Source organism: Ischnura elegans, chromosome 1 (assembly GCF_921293095.1).
Source record: "Ischnura elegans chromosome 1, ioIscEleg1.1, whole genome shotgun sequence".
NCBI lineage: Eukaryota > Metazoa > Arthropoda > Insecta > Odonata > Coenagrionidae > Ischnura > Ischnura elegans.
Window position 1 is genome coordinate 11187243 of NC_060246.1, and position 16418 is coordinate 11203660.

Here is a 16418-nt window from a genome sequence, read left to right on the forward strand (position 1 = left end):
GGATACTCTTTCATACATAATGACATTTTAATGAATTTTTAATATAAAATAACAGGGGGAGAACGTGTGGGAGGGGGTCATGCACTCCCCACTCCCCCCCGAAATGAGGATCTACGTTCGCCACTGCTTCTGCGTATGCGGCCCTTCGATTATATAAGAAAATTTATATTATTTAAAAATAATACGACCCCCTAAACGCCTAAACCCTGAGGCAGTTGGTCCCAAAATCAACCGAATCACTCTCGTCGCACTGTTAACATTTTCATCGGAGCACCACATCCATGACGGCTTTAATTCTGGCCATTGTTAGCGGTCGCCAACCCAATTATAATAGCGAAAAGACTAACGAATCCCGCAACGATTGCTGTATTAAATCCCTCAGTATAGGTAAATATAATAAGCTGTACAGTGTACATAGCTAACCCAAACGAAGAAAAAATAGGAAGTTTGAGGTTGGACATGCGCGGCACGACGCGACGTATGAAGGGTGTGATGCTAGAGGTCCATGGCAAACTCTTCGTAAAAATTTGGTAGTTATAGGACCAATACATATTTATCCCAAGCAACACATCTCCTATATAAACAATCGAAGATGAAATCCTCAAACGCAAGTCACCACCTTCCCGCGACCAACGATTGACAGGGAAGAATGGTTGTTGACATACCTCGTCAACAGCAATATCTTGAATTGAAACAGTGAGTTTGTGAGCCACGATAAGCGTAGCATAACTACATTTTAATATATTTTTAAGGATAGTATTCAAGTGAATTACAGGTAACATGGAGCGTGGAAAAATATTGTATTTTTGTTCTTTTTTAATTTCCACAAACACTTTAATGAAAGAATGACTATTTTCGCCCCATAGTGGCATTATTTATGCGAAATATAAAAAGCTATCAGTCACTATCCTACCTGCATTAATATCGACATTTTTCGCGTGGTTTCAATCTTGCCCTCGGCTTCTGCGTAGCCACCTTTCGGGCTCTATTGTGAGTGGGCGTGTAGGGATCCGATGTTCCTCTCCCCCCCTACCCTACCCCCGCTCGCCGCCCCGGGTAGACAGCCAGGGGCCGGGGACCCATAGTAATGGCGAAGGAGGAGCGTGTGCCCTGCAAATCAACACTCGGCGAAACGCGTGTCTCCAAAGAGATGGACACGGCTGTGAATAAAAGATGCGCTGCTGTTGTTTTGGCGGGCGCTGGATCAGATGAGCGCACGACGACCGCATGCCAAATCAACGAGGTGCTTTTTCGAGGCGATTTTTCGCGCTGCAGCAGTTATTTGCACAGCCGTAAGGGAGCAACGGATTTCGGGGGGTGGGTCAGCTAGGAAACACCTCGATTACTCCACGAGATATGTCAGTTGGAGGGTGGGCGGAGGTTTGCTAGATCCTTTTAAGAGTAATTTCGGAATAATCCCAATTGCTCTATAAGTGGGCCAGCTCTCGCATACGATCAAGGTATGACACCATTGGCAGGTGTAATATGTGGAATGCAATGTTGTATAATAAAGGTAATACAGTGGAAATGCAACATTTCATGTTACACGTATTTTTCTCGAAAGATTCCGGCAAACAGTATCAGAGAGGATAGTCAGCTAAATAATTCACCATTGCCTATCGGCATCACAAACCCCAAAGCACCCACGTCTCTGAGTGAGAAAAGCCCCTGTCCCGATTGAGCCCTGACGCTGAAAAGACTCGGTCAAGACGATTAAATCGAATAAGCAATGACAGAAGTTAAATACGGTAATAAAAAGGAATTATATGGCTGGGGGAAACAAAATCATATTTTCCGTTCTCACGACTCATTTAGAATACCTAGGGTTCTCCCCACCCCCTTCCCCACAGGGTAATGAGACGCAGCTTCTTGTTGGAGGACTCAGCGAGACCTTCGCGAACATGGCTCGGCGCCCGACGCGAAAGCATTCCGTGAAAATTGCAGTTTCACCTCAGCGAGATCGTTTTGAAAAATCCCTTCCCCACGCAAATGGCTCGCCTTCAGCCGAAAGAAGTAAATCCAGAAATTTGTCTCGAAATCTGTTAAGGGGGGGGGGGGAGGGATTGTTAAGACCATTTGAGGAGGCGCTGCTCGCGTAGGACGGGAATGTCGCACAGCGAGAAAGAAAGGACATCTCCTGGAGTGAAAAGGTCGCGGGAAGAGGAGGAAGGGTCATGCCTTCGCCAAAGTGGACGCGGGGCTAGAAGAGACGACCTCGCTGCACACACGCCTTCCCTTGCCAGGGGGAAAAAATCACCTCGACCGGGAATCGAACCATAACTCCTTTAAAGGGGACCTTGAGGAATCTGGATGGCTTGGTGGTGTTGGCAGTGGCCTGCAAATGCCAGAGGTCCCCGAGTCCATGGGAAAGCGAATTTCACCGCCCTTCAGAGTAAATGTAAACAAGAGAGAATCTTGGCTTCTGTACGTGCGAGCAAGACTGAAATGGTAAAATTCCAGATCTTGCGATTCAAGGCGAGTTTGATGGACTGATTCGGACGATGGCGTTTGTTTACATGTTGTTTAGTTAGATAAAAATGCCATTTCCTTAAAATGTATAACCGCGGAAGACAGAGAGGTATCAGTTTTTTTGTGAAATCTATTTACAATTATTTAATAAGTATTATATTCTTTTCCTATTATAACGGAGTAAAATGAGTATACAGAAGTTACAGGAATGTCACCATATTTTGGTATCCGCGCTAATACGTACTTAGACCTCTATTGGTTGTGTTTAACTTGGGTTCAGACGGCAGGTTTGAATGACATTAAATATATTCCCTTATATTTCGTTTCAATTGACTTCGCTATGATTCCGGCTCTTGATATCAGCTTAACGCGCAGGAGAAAAACAAAACATTTGAATAAAAATTTGTACACAAATATTGTCACTATCTGATAGAATCCATAAAATTTCTCCTACTTCGAGAGCTGACGAGAATGACTGAGTTCTCAGCCCCCAAGTCGCTGGAAATGAACTGTAGAACTTTCTTCACTCAACGCCAATGTGAACTCATACCTCCTGCCGAGCGTTCGGTAAATATGATCACTTTTCACGAAAATGTTGTCACCTCCTCCTGGTCCGGTATGAGTGATCATGCAGGGGATTAAGAAAACAGAACATATGGTTCCGGGAGGAAATGTGGGCGCAGGAAAAGGCCTCAAGGACCGCCGCCCCCGCGGGTGCACGCCAACTCCTCGAGATTCATACGCCGCTCCTACGCGACCATCTTGCTTCGCTCTCGGGAATTTAAACGCCTGCGGTGGTTGCCCTTGGGAGGAAACGGGGACGACAATGCTGCACGCTGAACATACGAAAAGCGAAGACAATACGAGGTCAGAAAATGAAACACTGCGATGCGAATTTCAACACGACCCTGGCTCCAATGACGGCTGGGTGAAGAAGACTTCGCCTGCTTATCCTGGATTCGCAGGTTCGAGTTCCGCCTGAGTAGGTTTTTCACCACTAAGGACAATTTATATACGTTCGATTCCAAGGAAACCTGATCATAAGCCGTATCTGTTGATATTCCTGGGGCATATGGACTGAAAGAACTGTCCGACATGGAAAAAATGTTAACGGAAAATGGCATACACTTTCGATTGCTTCGCCCACAGAAACGAGTCTTATAAGAAAACAAAAGCATCGTCGCGTCTCCTCCTCGAAAGAGCAGAGTCGCCTTCCCACTCACCATGGCCGCCCACAGGGCGAAGCAGAGGAGGGCCGGGGGCATGAGGAGGCCCGCGCAGCGCCGCCTCCCGACGCCGGAGACTTCGACGCCCGTCGCCCACATAATGCTCGCCCAACACACACAATCCCTCGTCAACACTGTCTCCCGGGCAACACGGATACACAAGCACAACTGTCAGTACAGAAAGATCCCAACACTGGCAGGCCGAAAAGACGACGATCACTCCGCCACTGTTCACTTCGGCTTTCGCTCTCGCACTGAAAGTTCCTTCCTCGGCGGCGAGTGGGGATACCAGTTGGTCCTGGAGGAGGACGGCTGCGCTGGAGGGAGGAGGGGGTTGCTCAAGAGCTGCACGCTACGCCCACTGGACACGCATTCCAGCGCCGCCGCCATGTTTGGCAACGCCGCAGCCGCCCTCACCCTCCGGCCCCGGTGTCGACTGCCAGTGGGCGCGTGCGGAGTCGGCGTGGCGGCGCTGCCGTCGAAACGGCTCTTATTTACCCTCACTTTCACCCAAACGTCCTGCGCCGCCGCGGCGAAACAATTGCATCGCTTAGAAGAGCATGTACGCAAATTTCAGCTAAGACACGAGTTTCTTCTCTATTCCTACCATACCATATAGGTTATGTCTAGGAGGGAGCCAATACCAATCTAAGGCCACGTAAGTATGTAGCATATGAAATAACGACACTACATGATTTTTTTACAACTGGAATGAACGTAAAATTAAATGAATCTTGCCAAATCGACCACGCCCTCTCAAATGATTAATTAAAATAATTTAGGTTACCTCATTTAATTTATTACTTAATTTTTCCGATTTCCTGGGGGGGCTTAGGATCTGCCTTGCGCTAAACCATCGAGGGGCAAAGGAGCTTGCCTTAAGGACAATGCGCATGGTCGTTCTTTCCATCTCCAAAAAACGGTCTCCGAATACTAAACAAGTCACCATACAACAATTTATTATTTAGTAAATTGGCTAATATTTATTTTCCAATCGGTAATGTCGTGAAAGAAGACAAGTACAAGTCATGAGATAAAAAGAGAGATAATATATTCGCCATGCCTCAGATGGTACATAAAGCGTCAATCTAAATAATCACAAATGTATCGTACCTTCTGGTTTAAAACTGGAGAATATGGAGGAAAATTCCTCAGCAGAGAATTAACTAAGGAAACACTTAAATTGCATAAGGCAATAATTCTATTCACTTGATTCGGTGACATACGCATATAATAGTTATTTAATGCCGAATGTTAGGGGAAGATATTGATTTGCTTGCTTAAACAAGTATTAAGCCTTAAAATCGACTCATCGCCGCAAGAAGGTAACTGGCGGGTGCAATGTCGAATCACACCCGGTTATTCATTAATTCTAAAAAGCGATAAACCACATTCGGAACCTGCAAGTGATAATGACGTCCTACCAGTGCTGTAGTTGGAAAAAAAGTTTAGGCGGTACTCACCAAAAATTCCAACAGCTGAACATGTATTATACATCCGGCCGCGTAGGGGTACGCCTTACCGGCCCAACTACAGCACTGCATCCTACGTTGATTACCTCATAACTTAATCGCCCAGCCTCATTATGAGTGCATTTCGCAAACGGAATTTCAAAGATCGCACGCTGCAAACATACCTGTGCCAGGGGCAAAATAAAATGAATAATATGAATTTTATATGGTAGCTATAGGGCTGGCTTTAGCCATCCGGAAGAACCAGGTTCAAATTCTAGTGACGGCAGAGATTTTTTCATTGGAAGTCCGATTGAAATGTGAATGCTCTGCGGTGAAAGGCACCTCAAACACAGGGCTGCGTCCGTCGGATGGGACGCTAAGCCATAGTCCCTTGGTGCTTCCAACTGGATCATACCGACCTTCCTTCTTATTCCACATGGCGTAAATCACTTAAGTTACATCGGTCGTCTTCTCTACAATTACTATTATTACGGGCTGTGTATTCTTCTTTGAAGGGAGGGATATTTTTAATATGAACTTATTCAACGCGAATGAGCGCGGTAAACGGGTTTTACTTTTTCATACTTCCAAAAAACATTAACAGTTGTCATAAAAGATCAAACACCGAAAATTTAAGCAAATTTTTTTATTCGACTAATCAAAATTGATAGGTAACTATTAACTGCGGTAGCTTGGTTACCATCAACAAATAAATCCAATTCATTGCGAAGAAGGTATGTAAAAATTCTAGTACCTTTTTTTTTAATTAATTTACCACTGAATTCTTACTGTTTTATTACCGTAAAACACGTTATAATAACCATTTATGCCTTTATTCATCAACTTTATGGACTCATATTCATTCGTGGCCCTGATTAAGTTATATAAATATACCGGTTTTTTTAAAGTTGGAGTAGCTGCGACTCCTCGGGATAATAATGTGGTGGTTTCCCCTTGCCTTCCACATCGCAGTGCTACAGCTGCGATGGAGAGCTGCGTCAAACCAATCTTAGGATTGTTGACAAATGATGATGATGAAATATACCGTAACGTTGTCAAAAATTTGCATTGAAATTCTTCTAGATGTGCACTCCAAGAAACTAATCAACGTTAAACATAGAGGTAAAGAGAAAGAAAAAACTTAACCATACTAAGGGCGAACATGCATATTTCCACGCTAAGGAGTAGCTCCAATCTTGTGCATAAACTGGCACGACCCTAATTTCAATTTAGGTATCTCTTTTGACGAGAAAGTCCCTGTCCTCTGGACGACGCTTTCATCCCGGTAAAAAGCAATTCGATCGGGGAGTCGTGAAATTCAAAAAGCACTGTGGGGATTATTTACGATGGGCACGGTCTCCTTCCACTGATGTGAGCGTGCGTAGGTGTCATGAGCGCAAGGCTCGTATAATAACCTTTTTTATGGAGTCTGTCGAGTGCGCAGGGCGATCGGCCAGGGTGAATGGGCGGCATTTGAGAGGGGGCAGCCAGCCTCTCGCAGGTACAGCACGTCTTGAACAGCAGCAGAGTCAGACCTGCGTAGGAATGTATGGCGAAAACAATTCCTGCGCCAGAGATAACACAAGTTTTGAAGCGTACTACAAATCACACCATTATACGCATACTTGCACAACAATGACATTCAGAGGTCTATGAGGCAGGGTCGCAGCGAGGGGGGGGGGGGGGGGTTTGGGGGATAAACCCCCCCCCCCCAGAGCTCAGAGAAATGTTTAAGTTTAATCCATTTAACTTAATTGGATTGATATTACTAATAGAATAGTGTGAGGATTAATAAAATATTCCTCAGAAAGCCGTAAAACTCACCATTTTGAACCATTTATCTTAAAATTCCGCAATTTATTAATCTCGCACCTACCGCTTATCCTGGTAAGTATTCCATACCCCCACATACCCCGGCATAGGCGGATCCAGGGGGGGGGCACGGGGGCACGTGCCCCCCCCAGATCCTTAAAAATATGCTAGATTTTTAATACGGTCCCATTATCATTTCGTTCGTTTTGTATAACAAGGTATCCTTGTGCCCCCCCCTGAACAAAATCCTGGATACGGCCTTGCTTGTGCCCCTCCCAGAAAGAAATCCTGGATCCGCCCCTGTACCCCGGTGTTAGTTGCACCTTAACCCCCCCCCCCCCCCCAGCCTTAATTCCTAGCTGCGCCCCTTCTATGAGGCACTTAGCCAGGAATTCGCTTCGAGGGGGTGCTTAGGAGGTATGCGGGTTGCCTATTCTAATATCTTTTCTCAAGACGCACGCATCGGTAAACCATACATTTGATTAAGTCCGCTGTGATACATCTGGTTGGCACAGAGCTGAAAGTTAAATTCACCGTGTGTTATTGGCAGGAATCGTGAAAAATGCACCATATCGTAAAATGGCGCATCAGAGGATAGATGCCCCTAGGCTAATGGTCTCGTCAGCAGAAGTATCGCGGGTAGTCGTCGAAAGGAAAAACTTTAGGGGGAGGTATAGTCCTGAAGCCACTCCCGGATGCGTACCTGAGGATTACGTATGGGTGATATTTTCTAATAGTCCACTAATTGCAAATAAATCACTTTTAGTCAATTAAAGAGAATGGAAGTTAAGAGGATGAAATGAGAAGGGATGCCACGAAAACGAGGTTTTTGAGGGGATTTCTTGAAACAGCCACAAAACCGTTGCATGTCTCGTGAATCTCTCCATCTTCTGGGTTTTCGCCGCTTTTAGTTTGCCAGAGATTGACGATAGTTTCGCCGGGATTCCACAAGGCATCTGCAGGTCGAAGGCTTGACATATCGCTCATTAACTAACGTTGAGACTCCAGGACGCAACTCGAGGTCATAAAATCCTTCAAATTAAAGATGGAAAAATGTATTGAAAATTGAAATTATGGATTGAAAATTTAGGATCTCTGGAGCAGGGTGTGCCGTTAGTGCAATTGAAGTGTCTGTCGCTGTTGGAGAGGTCGTCATTCAGACATGCACGGAATAAGGTCGTATTTTAAATTTCTTCCAAATATATACTTTCTGAGGCGCCTTGGTAGGATGCAGCATCGCTGAATGAAACGGGGGTAAGGCCTCAGAAAATGGAAAGAATTGAAGCACTTGAAGCATCGTTTGATGAGGCTGTATTATCGAGTAGGAGTAATAAAATGGGTTTTAAAAAGCTGTTTAATTAAGTTATGGCAGTGAGGAGCCAATTTAATGATTACCATCGCACAGTGGGCTAGAATCGAAAAAAGCTGGCCAAAACCTCAAAATCGATTTTTTTGAGCTAGGAAGTTGAAACTTCGCATACACATTCTCAAATAAATTGTGCAAACGACCACCCTCGATTTTTTCTGAAAGTTTCCGACTTTATCCTCGTGCAGTGGTTTTATGAATAGTTTTATCGACAAAAATGTTATACCATCTTAATTGACACTTCTTTTTCTCTCATTTGAAGGGTTTTTAAAGATTATGTTTCATCAATAACCATGGATATATAGCAAAATGGCGGAGCCTGTTTTCAGCCCATTTTTTACATAAACGTAGAGAAAAAGTAGATATTATCATCGACTTCCACTAAGTAACTTATATCATGTCGTTCTTTGAAGCTTTTATATTGTGAATCTAAAGTCAAACCTTGCACCAACTTGCAACCCCGAATTTTAAATCGTTTTTTCGAGCGTGCGGTCGACTCCGGTTCTGGCCGGCGGCGGCGGAGAATACGTCCATGGAGAATGGACTTAAATCGTGTGCTTAAAGTGGGGAAACGGACTCACACGACGGAAGCACACGACAAGTCCATTCTCCATGGAATGCACTCAAAGAAAGAAACCTTTCAGTGCACCTCTTGCAGTGCCCAGCGATTATTATGATTATTTTCTATCACCATTATATCTGTTATCCACACATAAAAGTGAATGAGACCATATTGCATCCACGCGCTTGCCGCGTCGCCGTATTCTCCGCCGCCGCCGGCCAGAACCGGAGTCGACCGCACGCTCGAAAAAACGATTTAAAATTCGGGGTTGCAAGTTGGTGCAAGGTTTGACTTTAGATTCACAATATAAAAGCTTCAAAGAACGACATGATATAAGTTACTTAGTGGAAGTCGATGATAATATCTACTTTTTCTCTACGTTTATGTAAAAAATGGGCTGAAAACAGGCTCCGCCATTTTGCTATATATCCATGGTTATTGATGAAACATAATCTTTAAAAACCCTTCAAATGAGAGAAAAAGAAGTGTCAATTAAGATGGTATAACATTTTTGTCGATAAAACTATTCATAAAACCACTGCACGAGGATAAAGTCGGAAACTTTCAGAAAAAATCGAGGGTGGTCGTTTGCACAATTTATTTGAGAATGTGTATGCGAAGTTTCAACTTCCTAGCTCAAAAAAATCGATTTTGAGGTTTTGGCCAGCTTTTTTCGATTCTAGCCTAGCCACTGTGCACCGTTTCCATTTTTCCAGGAACCAAATGTGCTTCCCCTCCAAAGCCTACTTCTCCTCATAATCCGCCCAAGCGATGTGGAAGGGGCGATAAGTACACATTTGCTTTCCTTTGCCCCAATAGGTTATGCAATGCCTCTCAACAGAACAGCCGTTGTGGATATCGATGGCTTTGTTCCAGCAACACGTATCTCAAAATTTGGCTGGTCTGAGTTAATACTGTAAATATTCCTAATAAAATAATAAAATTCGAACAAAAAACAACTCTTTGTTTGCAAATGAATGCTTCTTTTTCAGTTTTATGTATTTTTGGTTTTAAATTTCTATTATAATTATATACAATTAAAAATATTGATCGTTTTTGCATGGAAAATGCAAAAACCTGAAACTGAAAAACCACGTCTAAGATAAGAATTTACACATTTTCCTCAAGAATCATAGAGATGGTTGAGCCCTTCACCCGATAAGCACTGCACTGGGCAGAGTAGCTCTCAGGCACCTTCACATAGGCTAAAGCTAAAGCACTCGATTGGCAAAGAAAAATTTTAAATAAAGATGAGAGTTAAAATAAATGAGAGAGGAGGAGGGGTCACTGAACAGGGATAAAGAGAGACATTGATATTAAGCTCCAGGAAGTACATATAGCATTGGTCTGGCATGTGAGGGAAAATGGAAATCCATAATACTATACCAACTGCATCCCCCAACTTCTTTTGGAAGGGGTTGAGGTTGATAAAGGCAGAGAGCCCATAACGAAGCGAACACTCAGGAAACATGCATGAATGAGGGCCTTCCCAATCCTAATGAACACGGCAACAAGCTCAGGCAAGTATGTCATGGGCGAGGAGAAACAGGGTTTTGCAATTGCTAACAGATCTCTAGCATCTACCAGATACCGTAAGAGTGAGGAGGTGAGCGGAAGAAGCATTTTGACCAGAATGGAGCATCAGAATAACCCTGGGGTCTACCAAACAGAAATCTCAGGAGCCATTACATATCAACAGAGACATGGCCATTTATTGGGTACCGGTGATAATAGGGTGGTTTCCTATTATTTTTTTATTGCCTAAATCGAAAGATTATTACTCCTTGAGTACGCATTTCACGCTTTTAGATTTTTTAATGGCGATATCTATTTTTCGTGATTAAATGAAAAGTGAATAATTTCAAGCGCGCGAAAACGTGACGGCTAAGTATGAATGCCGGGAAAAGCCTGTGTGACAACATTCTGGTTCCCGCTGCCGCAAAGTGAGGTGACTTTGGGGCGAGGATGTGTGTGCCACTGGTATGCAGGCTGCTAGCAGGTAGCAGAGTATCCTGCTGGCAGGTAGCACTTGGCTTAATTATGGATTATTAATACCTTATCAAACAAAGGAAACTTTCCGACCATAGGCAGTTTTAATGGGTGATTATTAAGAGATGTTTCCCTGAGCTCTGTGCCGCATGCATGCATTGGTAATCTCAGACCATGTAAAACTCCTATCTAGTCGCATAGAAACTAGGTCCCTGTGACGTCACGTGGAGTGGCATCGCATGGGCGCCAATCTGGCCTTTTTTCAAATGTGGTTAAAATTGACCATTGCCATTCGCCTAAACTGGGATTTCTAAAACCAAATAATTTGTATATTATGAATACACTAATGGTGGGTAATGAATCCTAATCGATGCCTTTCATTTTCTTTGATGAAGGAAACCCTATTTTGAGCCACACAAGTGAAAAAGTATGCCATTGAGATCCAGCGTGAGGGGAGGAGCTTCAACCATGACTCAGATACCTACTATAAAGCTGGGAAGTCCGTATAAGGAAGACTCCAATGGCAAATGGAAGTAGAGGACTAGCCAGCCAATCAGAAAGAAACTTAAGGCCTAGGATTGGACTATAAATAGGTACAGCTGAATTACACTGACTGGACATCAATCCTGAGGGTTGAACCCAAGTGAGGTGGGAAATGTTGGCTTAATTATTTCAACAACTCTATTGGAAACCAGAACAGACTTCAAAATACCACAAGGGTTGAGATTCATACTCACCAAATGCCCTTCTTTTACTGGCATGAAGTGATTTCACACACTTCCTACCAGCACTTGATAATTCCTTTAGCTATGAATCATCTTTGTGAAGTTAATATGATAAAAATAAGTTAAGTGACCCATAAAGAGCCATTTCTGGTCCAGCTGCAATCAAATAATGTTGCCAACCACCTTGGTTTCCCTCTGCTCCAACCCCATCAGCAGGAAACACAGCTGAGGAGTAAAATCGCCTCTCACTCACTCAAGTGATTCAACCCAAAAGTTGGCTTGGATATAGGAACTTGGGTTGTAGGCAACTGAAACAGTGTCAAGGGGGGGGGGGGGGGGGCAAATGGTCCCCCAGTCATCTCAGTTTACGCTCAGTAAAATGGCTTCTGTAAGTTTTGCATTTTGGAAGGTTTGATGATTTTGACAGTTTAGTTAGTGAAGCATTATGATTATACCTCATCAAAGGAGAGTCAGGATTTTCCAGACTCTTTGTTTCCTTGGAGGGGGGTACAACTTACCCTATGGACCTGGCTGTAGGACTAGGCCCCTTTGATAAGTTCCAAGCACCACCACTGATGCAAAGAATTCACCTGAGACCCTTCAATTGGAGGCAAAATGCACTGGGCCACTACTCTTGCTGGGAGCGAACGTCTCCCCAAGAACAATGGGCGTAACAGGAGACAAATTTGGTATAGTAAAATTAATGCTTCATCACCATTTAAAGGCAAAAACACTTTCACTTCAAATTTGTCTATATTATAGCTTCACCAAATCTAATAATTCACTCACAAATCTAATGAAATAGTTATCAACTTACTTTAAAATCTTCAACAGTATAACAGTAAAATAGCAATATAAAAATATTCTCTTTGCAAGAGGAATGATCAAGTTCTGGAGGAGAGGCACACGCACTTTCATTCAAACAAAAAACAAATCACGGCAGAGCCATGAGGTTGAGCAGCGCATTGATTCTGGCCGTGAGGAGAGTTCGCTTGGCGGGGTCGAGTCCCTGCTCCACCCAACGGGAGGGCAGCGATGAATAGCCATGGGCACAGCCAAGCAGGGCACCTGACAGGCAGCAGTTGGCCGATGCATGTCCACAAAGCTGTGCCACTCGACTGACACCGTGCTCGTAAGCAGATGGCGATGTCTTCACGCCACACTTTGCCCCAGCCCCCTCTCCTCCCCCCCACTCCCCTCCATTACAGGAACACTCGGCAACAGGAAACCAACAAGCATCCCCTAAAAATATCATGGGAGAAAAATCGAGAGGCTGGAGCCTTTGAATTCATCAATTTGCAACGTGTAAAAACATTTAAAGTAAAACATTTTTATGTTTACTTTACAGCCTAAAATGTTTCCACAAAACCAAACATCTTTGAAATAGCTTTCAAGTAATCAAGCAGCATCAATGACCAGCAAATATCAACAATTTACAGCAATTGAAACTCAGTTCAAAGCAGTTTTGAAGCTTTGCATTTTGAAATGACATATGTAATTCAATAAGATGAAAGAATGGATCTAAAAAATAGTGAACACATCCAAATCTTAGATACTTCAGTTCCAGTATAGGTATTTTATAATATTTCCCTAAATAATGAGATTCACTTTTCTTTCAACGGCAATCAAAGTCAACAGAATTCTTGGTGATGTTTGCAGATGCAATTAAAGTCACTGGACGATAGTTAGGCAACTATTATCAAATGTCTCACACGGCAGCAGGTAAGAGACCAGATACAGGACAGATATGCAGGAGAGAGAGAGAGCAGAGACAAATATCCTTCTCAAAGGAAAGATATTGGAATGACAAGACTTCAGGCATGTTAGCCAGTAATGCCACCAAGACATTTTCTCAGAGTGAATGTGGCAGAGGATGCCTGACCTACAATTGCGAGATTCAGGTTCGAATCCCAGCTACATCAAATATTTTTTCAAGGCAAACTTCATCCTTGGTGCATTTAACTTTGCACCCGTGCGCGTGACTGCTTACAAAGTCACTTGTTTCATGCAGTGCTTTGAAATTTGCCGTAGCCAAACGGAGCAACAAAGTAGGGTTTTTCACTCCAAGAGTGACTCAGTAAGCACAACCTCTGCAACGTATGCCACTGAGTGGACTTGTGACATCAACACCTTCTTTGATAAAACTCATCCCAAAGTTTGCTCCGAGACAATAGCTTGGTGGTGTAACTGGCTAACATGCCTGACTGGCAATTTGGAGATCCTGCTTCAAATCCCGGTTAAGTCAAACATTTATTCATGACAAACTTCATCCTAGATGTATTTAAATGCTTCACTATTCATTCCTTGAGGCTGATCACTTCCACCCACTTATAATAACACTGAACCTTTGCTTCAGCAAACACATTCCTATCGCAAAGTTATATCAACCCAATTACCACCCCTCTAAAATGGTACTTACAGCATCCACTGTGGGCATTTACACTTCCTGAATAAAGGAATACATAATGATTTTCTTCAGGATCGGAAAAGTCGTATATTTCCTTCCTCATCGGTTCATTTATACAACCCCCTCCCACTAAATAAAGCTTGCATTAACAAAATAAGTAAATTCAAATTCTAAATAATTCTATTCAAAATCTAAATAGCTAATATAAGACATATTTAATCTAAATTGCTATTGTAAGCCATATTTAATTGATTTGATTCTACTTTTACGATTAATCGTTACAATTTACATCGTTAGTATTAGCCTGCTTGTGGCGCACAGTGTAAAATAAGAGACGTTGTGCAGAGGACTGAAAAAAGGCAAACCTGGCTTAAATTTATCTTCAACTATGAAGACGTAATAAAAGGATGAATGACAACAAGGTATGGATTCAAATATTAACTGGTATATTCAAAGATATTACTGCATTTTGGCACAGAAGAATGGGTGTACCTGAAGAATACCCATCGTCATCAACTTCTATGAAGGCATCATCATCTAAGATCGCCACTGTGAATTAGATGCATTGCCAACCGCAGTGTTTTTACTCATGCTAACTCACTCGCCCCACCTAACTTCCATCGTCATTTATTGATATATAATACATACTGGTCACGAACATAAATATTTACCAGTAGTTATTTAAATAGAATACCAAAATTGCATTTCATTTTGTAAGTCTAAAGGGCAATATGTGCTCTTTCAAGAGAAATTGCTGCATAAATCCGCCAATTGATGCCAACTTAAATTATTGCACTTCCAGAATAATATCGACGAGACACATGGGAAAATTGTGGAGTATGTAGTTAAAAAATACCTTATCAACAGGCATCAATTTTGATGTCTCTTTAATTTCAGACAGTAACTAAAGTAAGCAGTGAGGCGCAGAGCAGAATGGACAAGAAAGACAATAATTTCATTTTGTAAAATGCAGATTGAAAATCACGCAGTAATAGCCACGCCATTTTATTTTAAGTTATACAAATTGTTTATCATCGCAAAAGGACAGGTTTTCAAGGTGAATTAAGTAAGATTTAGATATTTACTCGACTTGCATCATAAAGAACACGGAACACTCGGGTACCCCTGCAAAGGCGCAACCTGCATACCACCTCATACAGCTAAACCCCATACTGCGAAGTCATGATTTTTCTGCTCCCAACAAATTCGTTGAATAGAGATTTAACTATACTTGTACTTAATTTTTTCTCCAAAATTTCCCATTTTCAAGCATGGAATCCAACAGCTCAGATCCAAGTCTCAGGGATTCTGTGATTTTTTTTTCAATACCTTGACATTGTGATAAAAAAAAGCCAGAATCATCTTTTGCTCATGTCATGGTTTGCAGAAAATATTGCTTATACTGCTAAAATAAAATAAGTGAATAAGTGGTCATAAAATAAACAAACACCTCCCAACTTATACACAAATACCTCAACTGAATACACCCATGTCTCGTATAGCACAATTTCGATTAGCGCAATTTCGATATAGCGCAAATTCGTCCCTCGGGGAAACATTGCAACACAGTGTAGCCTAATCAAAAATCTTAAACGCTCTCGTGATAAAACGTGAACTTGCGCTAAGTACACACGAAATTTCTATCAATTTACGCATATTAATATTATTTCTTGCCTCAAATCTTCTTTTTTGTTTATATATTAATCGAAATTCATTGCTGCGCAATTGCCAAAAGTATTACTCGTCATTGGGTCTAGATAGCCGGCCTACCGAAGATTTATCTCGTCTCCTTAACAGAATGATAATAAATAATTTAGATCGTTAATTAAGCGTGGGGCTAGTGGAAATGAGTTTTTTTTTCAGCAATACGGTTTGAGACGTATTTTTGCCGTCGTAGGTTACCGGGCGATTGACTTCCAGGTAGAGAGTCTACGCTAAAGCCTTCAAGGTCATCGGTATTCACGGAGCGGTGACCGAGTTGCGCATGAATAGCATCAACACATAAAAGGGTCCGCTATAGAGTCTTAAACACAATGGCTTTGTTCCCTCCCAGCAGTCATAGCCCTTCTGCGTCTCAGGAATACAGTTCAGCAGAAGAAGGTGATTTAGATAGAGCCATACAGGGTAAAAACCAAGAGAATATGGCAAAAAATAGGAATGCGTGTAGAAAAATGAAGAATTTACCAAGAAAAACCATTAACCTAGAAGAGGACTTGAGAGAGGTCAATTGCTTTGAAAATGGAGAGCGTCAAAGCGATATTGCGCGGAAGTTTAAACTCACGATGCCTTAAGGCTCCCACACACCTAAGCGGCCGCGCGGTAGATACGCCCGCAGCGCGGGCACCGCTGTGCACACACCTAAGCGGCCACGACTAGGGAAATGTTGCACTTATACCGAGAGCGAAAAA

General features: G+C 42.7%; 2 protein-coding genes across 3 annotated transcripts in view; both read right to left on the bottom strand.

Moving 5' to 3' along the window:
• LOC124155621 overlaps positions 1–3975 on the bottom strand; it is a 70857-nt gene extending 66882 nt beyond the window's left edge. Inside the window, exon 1 of the mRNA XM_046529614.1 lies at positions 3693–3975. Coding sequence (XP_046385570.1) covers positions 3693–3794 — 102 coding nt within the window. The 5' untranslated portion in view covers positions 3795–3975. The remainder of the gene's footprint in view (positions 1–3692) is intronic.
• An 8362-nt stretch (positions 3976–12337) lies between these two features.
• LOC124155630 overlaps positions 12338–16418 on the bottom strand; it is a 35350-nt gene continuing 31269 nt past the window's right edge. For both annotated transcript variants that reach the window (XM_046529626.1, XM_046529635.1), the window contains exon 10: positions 12338–12845. In XM_046529626.1, coding sequence (XP_046385582.1) covers positions 12538–12845 — 308 coding nt within the window. In that variant the 3' untranslated portion in view covers positions 12338–12537. The remainder of the gene's footprint in view (positions 12846–16418) is intronic.